This window comes from Ovis canadensis, chromosome 12, assembly GCF_042477335.2.
Source record: "Ovis canadensis isolate MfBH-ARS-UI-01 breed Bighorn chromosome 12, ARS-UI_OviCan_v2, whole genome shotgun sequence".
NCBI lineage: Eukaryota > Metazoa > Chordata > Mammalia > Artiodactyla > Bovidae > Ovis > Ovis canadensis.
In genome coordinates, this window is record NC_091256.1 from 83010298 (window position 1) to 83022895 (window position 12598).

The window sequence follows — 12598 nt, forward strand, 5'->3', positions numbered from 1 at the left end:
CTGACATCTAGTATATATATATTTTTACAATTATTTAGTTCCTTGCCTTAACAAATGAGCATGTATATCAATTTAAAACTTTTCAAGATTTGAAGTCATCACCATTATCATTAAATTGAGGAGTATGACTGCATTTCTAGTTGGGAATTCTTTCATCTCTTCCTTTGAGGCAGCTTTCAATTTTCACTGCTGTTAGTATACCTGGTACTAATTTCTAATTTGTTATAAAATGGAATAAACTAAACGTTCTCCAAAAAAATATTCTACACTTAATATTGTCTCATCGAAGAGTGATTTTACTTCTTTTCTACGCATTAAAGAACAGGTGTTGTGGGTGGTTTCCTGGAGGTTCAGTGGTTAGGGTTCCCAGCTCTCACTGCTGTGGCCCAGGTCCAATCCCTGGTCAGGGAACTGAGATCCTACAAGTCGTGTAGAGTGGCCAAAAAAAAATAAAAGAACAGGCATCATGGGAGGGCTTTTATACCTCTGAATGGATGAGATAATCCCCAATTTACTTAAACTACTGGCTAATTGGAATTCTTGATGTTTTTGCTTTTCCAAAAAACTTCAATTAACATTGAAATTTACTACCTTCTAATCCATTATATAAAAATGCTTTTCTTAATATGAAGTACTGCTCATTTTTTGGAGTGAATTTGTAGAACAGTTACAAGGACTCTAATGATCATCATTACCTCTTTCTTGGCTTCTTTTTTGGGATCATAATCACTATCGTTTCCATCCACTGGGTGTGTTTCTTCCACGTCATCATCACTGAAAAGAAACAAAGATTAATAAATTTAACTCACTTTTTATTCTATTCCAGTGTTCTTATCAAACTGCAATATACCTACCTAGTAATTTTACTAAATATTCCCCAGGAGTTATCCTTAGGAAGGCAAGTTTTCATAATTTAGATTCCTCTAGTGTTTAGAAACATTTATCCTTTTAGGTATATAGAATCATTTAAGCAAACATTTCTAGCTAAAAAACAGAGACTTAATAGGAAAGATATTTAGAAAGAAATATCATTTGGGAGAAAGAGCATATATAGTAATTTGATGTAATATTTATTATTTCAGTTCTCCAACTGGAGGATAAAGACAGACAAAAACCAGAAAGCAAAACACTCTCTTATACGATCAGAAAGACACAGCTATAATAACGTGGACTTCAGTTATTCAGGTAACTGTGGAAAGACCATCTTCCAGAGAATATATTTCTTTTTTTTCCCCCCTTACTTTTTCACTGCACAGCTTGGCATGTGGGATCTTAGTTCCCCAACCATGGATCAAACCACGCTTCCTGCAGTGGAAGCACGGAGACTTAACCACTGGACCACCACAGAAGTCCCAAATAAATTTTTTTAATATAGTCTAAATATATGTACTGAATATATCAATACTAAAGGGAAGCGTTTGTGATTAAATACAATTCAAATATAACTCAGTACAAAGGTTTGCTGACTCTATGATTAACATTTAAAGAGTTGAAGAAAGTTCTTACAATGAAAATTTCTGATCACTCAGTTCTTGTCAGAGCAGAAATAGGAATATAAGAATAAGAAGCATTTACAATGTGTTGTGATCACTGTTCTACCTTAGGAAATACAAGTAATACCTGTAACTATATAAAGGCATCCAACCTACCTGTCACCCTGATTATGTCTATTGGCTAGTTTACGAGCCTGGCGATCCATTAAGCTTGTCCTAGATCGAGTTTTTTTCCAGGAATAGTAATATTTCACAAGGCTAGCAATTGTCTTATCTGGAAGCTTGAAAAAAAAATCATGTTAATATCAGCAAGTTTTTTCACAAACTCTGATTAACAGAATGAATAATATCTCTGGTATTATTCTTTGATACTTAGCAAACAAAAGCACAGACGAACAAAATTTTCCCAGGTACCTTTATGAATTATAGAGTTAAAAAGTGCAGCTACAGTCATAGAACCCCACCATACCTATGTCACTGATATTTGTAAATAAATATTCCTATTTATTCTGAGCAGAGAAAGGAGAGAAGGATGTCACAAACTAATATGATGTGAATGGCCCCAGAAGTCCACAGCAAAATGGAAATATTCCACATCTGTTTTCTTAGAGAGTTACTCTGCTCTTTCCACCCCCTCTGTAAACTGGATTTTTATAAACTGATTTATAATTCATATATCACAAAATTCACCAATTTAAAGTGCACAATTCAGAGGTTTTTAGCTTATCCACTAAGTTGTGCAACTACCACTATTTAATTTCAGACATTTTCATAACCTCAAGAAGAAACCTTAAACTTATTAACAGTCACTTCCTATTCTCCCTTTAACCCAGACCCTGGCAACTACTAATCTACTTTCTGTCTCTACAGATTTGCCTATTCTGGATATTTCATGTAAGTGGAATCACACAATATGTGGCCTTTTATGTTTGGCTTCTGTTGCTTAGCATAATGTTTTAAAGAAAAGCGATTCAATATCATTTTGTTTTAAATCCAGGCTTTAAGATGATAAATAATGCAAACAGACTTGGATATTAAATGATCATGCACTACTTTGTCATATATTGACAAACAAGGACACACTGTTCCAATGAAAAATGTTGTTTTTGATTATGGAAGACACTTAGATATATTTGCAAACATTTCTAATTTCCAAAATTCAACTTAAAAGAGTTTAATGCAATAACTTCTCAAAGTTATACAATTTTGACTAGAAACACAAAAAATTTAAGAGCTAGAAATAAAGATCAGTTTTTCTTTCAAAAAAAAAAAGGAACAGCCCCTGAACAACACTGAAATGATACAGAATTTCTAACTATCAACAGTTTTCATATCCAAAAGAATATAAATTTGAAAATAAAATCCTCATGTTAAAAATGAAACATTTAATAAAACTGAAATTATGATTTTTCCTGAAATGATAAACTTATTTAGTAAGTCTATTAATCTTGGATCTTCCCAACCCTGGGATCGAACCCAGGTCTCCTGCACTGCAGGCAGACGCTTTAACCTCTGAGCTACCAGGGAAGCCCCCTTCACTTTCACTATCATAATCTTAACTTATTACAATGAAATGGAACATAATGATCACGTATTAAGAGTAGCTGTAGAAAATAAGACTATATGCAAATATATCTATTTCAAAATATTTTTAACAATTAGATTGGAAAACTTTTTTGTATTTAATAATTAGGAAGTGTTTAACAACAGAATTAGGTATCACTCAGGTACGAACCACAGTAAAAGCAAAATTACCATACCATTTGCTGAATCCTGTGAAAGCTCTTCCCATGAAAACTAAAGGCTTGTTCAAATAGGACTTTATCTTCCACTGTCCACTCATCCGGAAAGGGAGTGAAATTAGGGAGATCAGCAAGGGACTTCTCAATGTTATGTTTATGCCAGAACAACATGCCAAGTGCCTTTGAAGAGAAATCATTCCCCTTTGGTTTTAATGGACTCATGTTCCATCACACTTGAGAGAGTTAAACACAAATCAGGTTAAAGTCTTAAGCCTATGACTTCAACTGAAGATACATTCAGTTTGGGGCTTTTAATCAGGGTGCCCAGGTAACAGAGCTCATTTCTTTCTTTCAAATCAGGGCCTCAGAATAGTAAATGTTCTTACATACCACATCTGCTGTAGAATCTAGGAAAAAGTGAGCTGAGGAGAGTGGCTATAATTACTAAAGCAGGTCTGTAGGCTCATATCAAGACTTTCACTCACATTTATTCATTTGTCAAGTGTAGGGAAAAATACGCTAAAAGGAAAAATAACCTGTAAGTCAATACTTGAATGAAACTATCAATTATAACACAAAACTAGAAGTGCTCAGACAAGAATCAGTAGAGAACTATTTATGTTTTAACCTGTTAGAAGTATCTGAGTACCTCAAATGCAACTTTTAACACTATTTTACCACATGTATTTCTAAAGTTCTTTATTATTATAATGTACACAAAAAACTATAAGGCATATTAATAATTTCAATGACTTTATTACCAAATCATAGGAAAACCTGAAATGGATAATTTCTGACAATTCAACAACTTTTCCTTCTATTGTAAGAGGTACACCTTTATCTTTACCGTAAGGTACTGATACTTTGGCCACCTGATGTGAAGAGCTGACTCACTGGAAAAGACCCTGATGCTAGGAAAGATTGAGGGCAGGAGAAGGGGAGGACAGGGGATGAGATGGTTGGATGGCATCACCGACTCAATGGACATGGCTTTGGGTGGACTCCGGGAGTTGGTGATGGACAGGGAGGCCTGGTGTGCTGTGGTTCATGGGGTCACAAAGAGTTAGACACGACTGAGCGACTGAACTGAGTATCATTTAGGGGATAAAGGTTTATTTTTTAAGAGGAGAGATAGTAACTTTTTAAACAGCATTAATTTCTCACTTTGGTAATACTTTGGTACTTTGGTAGTACTCCTTGAAAATGAACATGAAAATGGACACATATACAGTCATATTTCAAAGAATTAACCTTATCAAATAGTAAAAAGAAAGTCAAGTCTTAAAAACAAAATACATAAGCAAAGTCTTCAAAACCCTCAGAAAACTTAACTATATTTAGATTAACATCTCAATCTCATCAAAATGATTTTCTATAATTTAACCATGTTACTAACTATAAAATTAGCTCTTAATAATCCAGGTAACAGAAAGTTCACTTTTTCACTATTAATTCTGACAGAGGCTGATCTTATACTTAGTTGAAATGAAATGTAGAACGCCTGTCTCACTTCCACCTGCCACGCTCTACACCCCCATCTCACTGGGGAGAATGGACCATATGTCACATGTGCATGTGCGCATGCTCAGCTGGTCAGTCCTGTTTGCGACGCCAAGGACTACAGCCTGTCAGGCTCCTCTGTCCACGGAATTTTCCAGGCAAGAATACTGGAGGGGGTTGCCATTTCCTCCTCTAGGGGATCTTCCTGATCCAGGGATCAAACCTTTGTCTCTTGCACTGGCAGGTGGATTCTTTACCACTGTACCACCTGGGCAGTCCCATACCACATATATCTCCTCTTAAAGTTATCTATTTTTTTTTTAAAGCCCTTTGTGAATTATTTCCTTCAAAATTTAAAAACCTTAAAATATTTCTTTAAATAAAAAGTTTAGTTTCTAGGTCTTTTAGGTTAAAAAGTCAGAGAATTACTTCTACTTAAAAAAATCTCCCCTTTTGGTAAGTATTTTCGAGTAATCCTTAAGGCTTTCAGATTTTTAAAAACTCAAAAAAAAAAAAACAAAAAACCACCCACCCAGAGGTACTGAGAGACAAATGTTCAAGCCCTTGAGATAAATAATGTTTATAAAAGCAAAATCTTTAATGATGAAAGGTCAGACTTTGCTACAACCTCCCAGGTAGCTCAAACAGTAAAGAAACTGCCCGCAATTCAGGAGACCTGCGATCGATCCCTGGGTTGGGAAGATCCCCTGGAGAAGAAAATAGCAACCCACTCCTGGGTTGAATAGAATAGAATAGAATTGAATAGAATCCCACAGAGAAGCCACATGGGCTACAGTCCAAGCGGTTGCAAAGAGTCGGACACAACTGAACAACTAACATTTTCACTTTCATAAAGTTGGTTGAACTTAAGCACTTTCTTAAGGCAGAAACTATCATGAGATGTTCTTTGGATTTGATAATCACTGAGGCAAACCTTAATATTAAAATGTTTCTCTACATACCTGTTCCACATTGTAGCCATGTTTCTCCTTTGCAATTGCAATATATTCATCCACTGTAACGAAACAGTGTTATACAATTAATTATTCTCATTTACTTCATCTGTGCAGGTTGACTTTGCTTTTTTAAACAAGCCAAAATTTAAAAACAATTATACTCTAGGGATTAAAAAAAAGCCAAAGTCATTTTCCATAAAACATTATAAAAAAGACCTTCACTTCTACATATAGGATCAGAAGCTCACTTGGTTTAAAATTTTACTTAGTATGCCTTATCTCCATGACCATACAGCATATACTTATTAAATTCACTGACATGACTAATTATTTTTGTATTATAAAAAGACCAATCTGTGGTCAGCCAACAGAGCCTAATTATAGTATAAAATATTAGGTAGCTTCTATGGGAATATTTATTTAGCGAGACTTAGCTATTTAAGACCTCATCTCATGTTTAGAGTTTTCCCAAAGCTTTTACCTTCCCATATTTGATTACTGTATAAAGGATGGTTTATAGTTTTGCCAGTATAGTAACAATTTAAACATGCTTTAGTATGCCTAAAATTTTCTTCAGCTCCTCCTGCTAGCTATACAAAAGGTACCTATATATTCCATTTTCTTTCATCCTCAATTATTATAATCAAGCAAATAGCTGTTTAAATAAGCACAGCTTCTATGAGGACATATATATACAGGCTATTTCAAGGCCTTATTGCTGAGAAATCTGTATTTCACATTTAGGACTCATTTTTATGCAAAGTCTTTCTTAATCCTATACAATATAAATATATAAATTCTTTAAGCACATTTTTGAGAAGCAGTGGTTAAGAATTCTGATCCGAGAACAGCTAGCTCATCTACCAAGACTTGATTCCCAGCCCTATCACTTGTTTTTGGACTTTAAGCAATTAACTTGACCTTTTTGTATCTTAGTTTCTTCACTATAAATAGGGATAAAAATAGTACTATTTTCAGTACTATTCCTCCTAGAATTAAATGAGCTAATATATGTTAAGTGCTTGAAGCAGCATCTGGCCCATTTTAAGTACTTTCTAAGAGTTTGCTGTTATTAATAGTACAGTTTAATATATAAATATGCTATTATAACAATAATGCTGTTATATTAACAACCGATTTTTATAGATGTTACAGTATCTCCCTAAGATTGCAAGCTTTGGAGAAAATCCAAACACTATTTTCTATTTAGAACTCATAGCATTTAAACATGACAGGTCTACATACATGCTGATTAACAAAAATGTCTTATAGTCCTATATAAATGAAGGCTAAATAAAACCAATCAACTATGGTTCCCAACCTTGGCTATGCATTAGGATCAGAAGAAGAGCTCTAAAATAGCAAGTCCTGGCTCCACCCCCTAAAATTTGATTTAATTAGTTTGAGGTAGAGACCAGACATCAATAGGAGTTTTTTTTAAAGTTCCCCTAAGCAAGTCCAAAGCACAGCCAAGGATGAAAACCACTGCCCTAGACCTTCACTGGGATATTCCAGGTGGACACACCACTGCCAGGACATGTTGGCTTTCTGAATCTTGTTTTCCACTTTGCTAAGAAATACATCATTATATGAAACAGTACTAAAAAGGCAAAAGCCAATGACACTGATGCTCAGTTTATGAATGAAAGCATCTGCCTATAAGGAAGACTAAATTGAAAAAACCTGACAATCTCTTTCAGGTTCCTCAGTACACAAAATGTATAATTTTGTGTTTTCAGTTAAGAATACCTCAAAGGCATTAATTCCTAGATTACCAGCTAGACTTTTTGCTGGTATTCTGAAGCTTGTAAACAGGAAGAATTATCAGGTATGCAAAACAACACTCAGTTTTCAATTTTTAGTTCTCTTACTGCATTAACAAGTATGAAAGACATACTGTGCACATGATATATAGGACCTCGTTAACTTTCATGGGACTAAATAAACAAGCATGGGACCTCTTTTGAGATCTGGTAAATATTTTAAAAAGACAAACTTATTTTACAGCTGCTAAAATAGCTGTTCAGTGGTTTTTGTTTTAATAAATCAAATGATAACTGAGTGGAGGGGTGGGGATCTTAGTTTTGTTACCTGCACGTTTCCTATATCTGATGTGCCGCAAAGGATCAGGTCCGCTACATCACACTGAAGTCTAAAGCCACACCATGATTCAAGAAGTGCATGGTCAATGATCCAGAAGGTCTCCGTCCAGAAATGGAGAGCACAAAGATGGCCTGATTGATGGCTGCTGAAGTCAGTTCTTTCCCCTTTCCTCTTTAAAATGGTAATGATAGTGGGCTCTTGGAAGTTTGAAGGCATTTCTTTACAGCTTCATATACTGAGGAATAGCCTGTGCAGATGTCTACATTGTAACTCCCTCCCCTGCTTCAGGATTTAAGCAGCAATGCCATCAGATCCTAGGTTTTTTCAGTCTTCCTGGGCCTGACACAAATTGGAATGATCAACCCACTATCTTTCAAAAGGAAAAACATTCTAATATAGCAAGCTCCATCAAAAATAAAACAAAATAAAACAAATGCAAACTATTTCTTATGAGATCTAAGAGATCCAAAAACAAATGTAAGTTGCATTCTGAATTGGTTGATCGATTCCCTACTTACAGAGACATCCAGTTTCAGAAAACTTACATTTGGCATCTGGGATACTGTGATATGGAGACCACACAAGCATTCCTCCATTGTCTTTATCTGTGTACTTTGTAGCACCTGGGGAAAAAATTATTTTGAATATGATAAACTTTATTCACATTCAAAATAAGTATAAGCAAAATAAGCTTTATTTCTATTTTAGTACAGTACCTGCAAAAGATGACAAAGAAACAAAGAATAAAAACAGATTTATACTAAATATAGTAAATATATCATTTGTGGATATGAACAAAGTTTCAGAAACACTGAAGCTTACCCTCTTTAAATTAAAAAAAGACTTTATTATAAAATACACTCTATATCCCTATTTCTCGACAGGTAATAAATTTGATTTAACCTTTTATATGTTACTTGTTGCTTAATTGCTACATCATGTCCAACTCTTTCGTGACCCCGTGGACTGTAGCCCACCAGGCTCCTCTGTCCATGGGATTCTCCAGGCAAGAATACTGGAGTGGGTTGCCATTCCCTTCTCCAGGAGACCTTCCTGATCCAGGGATCGAATGCACATCTCCTACATTCGCAGGATTCTTTACCACTGAGCCACCAGAGAAGCCTATGTTACTTAGGAAATATTAAAAACTCCAGAGAAGCCCATATCTTGCTTAGGAGTTATTAAAAACTCTCGACTTAAAAGCACATACCTCAGGTGATAATTGTTTTGCCCCATATCTAAATGGGCCGAGATCATTATAATTTTTAAGCACTTGTATCTGCTTTTTATGGTTTTTATTTAATCTTACTCCCTTGCTAGGAGTCTGCCAATTACTCCTTTTTAGAGTTAATTAGTTCTTATATTTACAAACATTTGTACTCTGTGTAAGGGAAAAACAAAGTCAAAACATGTACAGTTAATAGTGCTATTTCTTCTTAATGTAATCTGAGAGTCTACCTCTACCTAACCCAGAAGCATACTACTGCTGTTTATAATTTGTTATAATCTAAAGAGTCAGGAAAATCAAACACTGTTGAAACTGCACATAAATTAAGAAGAGATAGAATGAACAAAAGGCCTAACACAGTTATCCCCGAGCCAAGTCCATGCCAGTAGGTTCTGTCTTTAAATTCTTGGTAGTCTTTTTCTGGCTTCTTCCTAATTCTTTGGTGCCTTCAAGTTAATTAAAGAGTATGAGCTTTATAGCCACCAGTAATTAATGACTAGAATTTCAAAATTACTCACAGAAAACATTAATAGAAATCTGAAGTTAAACTGTAATCACTTATCAAGTTATAAATAATAAATTCAGAATAAAAACCATTCATTTCCAAGGGTAAATGTAACTATTACTATATTCCCAACTAGAGACGTCACCTATCAAGCAATATCATTCAGCGGTTCCTTATTTAAGCTAAAAATTGTTATGTATGTTTACTATAAAGAAAAATTAGGGATGGAGAAAAAAGAAATGAGAGAATACTCTAAAAGTATTAAAAAAATCATAATTACAATTTAAATCTAAAAGAAAACCTACTGCATTTTGTCATAAGTATCTTTAATGAAAGGATGAAAACAGGAATTGAGAATTTAAGGAAATCAAGTTTAAAGGATATTATCTAAAATTTATATTCACTGAAACTAAATTTTAAGCTATCTTTTTAAAACTCCAATATTTATATATTTTTTAACCTCATAAAACAAAAACACAAAAGCAGAATAGTTAAACCACTCAGTAGAAATAGACAACTTATCTAAGTTGGTCAGAAGTCTTTATTTAATAAAACCTTACTGCTATTTTTGGGCCTCCCTGGTGGCTTAGTGGGTAAAGAATCTGCCTGCAATGCAGGAGACCTGGGTTTGATCCCTGGGTTGGGAAGATCCCCTGGAGAAGGGAATAAAAACCTACTTCAGTATTCTTGCCTAGAGAATTCCATGGACAAAGGAGCCTGGCAGACTACAGTCCATGGGATCCCAAAGAGTTGGACACGACTGAGCAACTAACACTTAACTGCTATTTCTAGAGAGTATCCTAAACTTCAATTCTTTAATATGAGACTGATTCTTTTTCACAATGGATTGTGATGCTAATTTAAATACCACTTAATAGAATATGGAATTCAACAAAGAAAGGTTTCCATTAAGTCTTGAGTCTAACCAGTATACATGCTTAATATTTAGACATATCTCCTTGCATCCGATCCTTGTATTACAAAAAGCTTGAATTAAAATATTTTCATTAAATATCTCTTCTTAAACTGATATAAACTATTTTTTGTACTCTTGTTCATGAAGAACAGTTAAGTTTCCTCATAAATTCTTATCACTATAATTAAGATCTGGATCCTCTGAAAGAAACTGGCATCCAACTGTGGGGACTAATAGCTCTTCTAATGTGGGTGTATGGTGTGCGCGTGTGTAACAATCACGTCTGGTGGCAGTGTGTGTGTGCGCGTGTGTGTGGCAGTCACATATGGTGGCAGAGAATGGTTACTTAGGCATTTCACAATGTTTTTGCCCTAGCTCTTGAACTGGATGCCACCATTTGCAATCATGTATGTGTCCAAGTAGGAGCAAAAGATGACTGATGTCTATAGGAAACCAGAGATATTTTAGCACAATGGTTAACAGAGTAATCACTATAGAGCCAAACTCCAGGTGTGAATCTCAGCTCTGCCACTTCCTAGCTTTGACACCTTGAACAAATTTACTTAACTTTCTGTGACTCAGTTTAACCTATCTTTAAAAACAGGGATAATGAGAGCACCTTCTTCAGAGTAGTTAAAAAATGAAGTGAATTCATATGTGTAAAGGACTTGGCATATGGTAAGCACTACCTAAGACTTAGTGTCATTACTACCATATCTTACTGAAGATAGTTCTTTAAGTTCCATTCTTAGTCTACACTGGAAAGGCTTCTTATCAATCAAAAATATAAATGAATAAAATCTCATGGGGCTCTAACTCAAACAGCTGATGACCTCTCTTACCAACCCTTTGAAAATGAGACTGAATAGCTAAAATGACTTATTTTGTTTTATTGACAACTCAGCCCGATTCCTCTCCTATAAAGAGTAACAGAAAGTAACTTGCATGATTAAAAACAATTTACCTCTCAGGATGACTTGCATTCAGTAAAGCTTTACCCTTTCATCATAAAAGTTGAAGTAAACCAAAATATTTAAAGGACATAAACCAAATGTTTATTTTGCTTTTATCTGTAAAAATGTTTATGATTATGCCTCAAGGGCCAACAAAGGTCCATCTAGTCAAAGCTATGGTTTTTCCAGTAGTCATGGATGGATGTGAGAGTTGGATTATAAAGAAAGCTGAGTACAGAAGAATTGATGCTTTTGAACTGTGGTGTTGGGAGAAGACTCTTGAAAGTCCCTTGTACTGCAAGGAGATCCAACCAGTCCATCCTAAAGGAAATCAGTCCTGAATATTCACTGGAAAGACTGACACTGAAGCTGAAATTCCAATACTTTGGCCACGTGATGCGAATAACTGACTCATTGGAAAAGACCCTGATGCTGGGAAAGACTGAAGGCAGGAGAAGGGAACGACAGAGGATGAGACGGTTAGATGGCATCACCGACTCTATGGACATGAGCCTGAGTAAGCCCCGGGAGTTGGTGATGGACAGGGAAGCCTGGAGTGCTGCAGTCCATGGGGTTGCCACAAATGAGTGACTGAATAACCAAAGAAGTTCAATCCTCCCGAAATCTTTCAGAGCCCCTTAACTACAGTTGGTAAAGTACATGTATGAGACCAAATTGGGGAAAACCAACAACAAAAAACATTTTGATTAGGATTTCTATACCAATAGCATGTTTCAAAGAAAGTACAAAAACATAAATCCATTTCTTTTCAGATTTCCTTTAACACAGTCAAACTAAGGATTTTGACAGAAACCATGAAACAAATATTCCACATAAAGAACTTAAATATGGAGATCAGTAAGATACTCCAAATTTTTTAAATTCTATTTATAAACTAGGCTCTGAACTATATATACTTAATTCATCGATTTCAAACTGAGGTAAACAACAACTTTCCAAGGGGTACACAATCAAGTTTTCTGAGAACCAATTTTCAGAACATCAACTTCCCTGTTTTCTTTTCCAAGACAATCTGCCTGAGAAGTCACCTGCAATCTAAGCTACACACTTAAGCTACTTCTGACCTTCTTCACAAATTTCCTTCTCTCACTCAAAAAAGGAAAAGAAAAACAGGCACGTCTCTCACACAACCCAAATCTTACAAGAGTACATTGCCTAAAATTTAAAAACCACTATGATGC

General features: G+C 35.0%; 1 protein-coding gene across 3 annotated transcripts in view; it reads right to left on the reverse strand.

The window, feature by feature from the left end:
• Positions 1-12598, reverse strand: part of RCOR3 (REST corepressor 3) — a 52701-nt gene that overhangs the window by 34777 nt on the left and 5326 nt on the right. For all 3 annotated transcript variants that reach the window (XM_069544972.1, XM_069544973.1, XM_069544971.1), the window contains exons 3-7: positions 8340-8417; positions 5698-5750; positions 3254-3415; positions 1650-1774; positions 696-774 (exon numbers count right to left, since the gene is read on the reverse strand). In XM_069544972.1, the coding sequence (XP_069401073.1) occupies positions 696-774; positions 1650-1774; positions 3254-3415; positions 5698-5750; positions 8340-8417 (497 nt within the window). The remainder of the gene's footprint in view (positions 1-695; positions 775-1649; positions 1775-3253; positions 3416-5697; positions 5751-8339; positions 8418-12598) is intronic.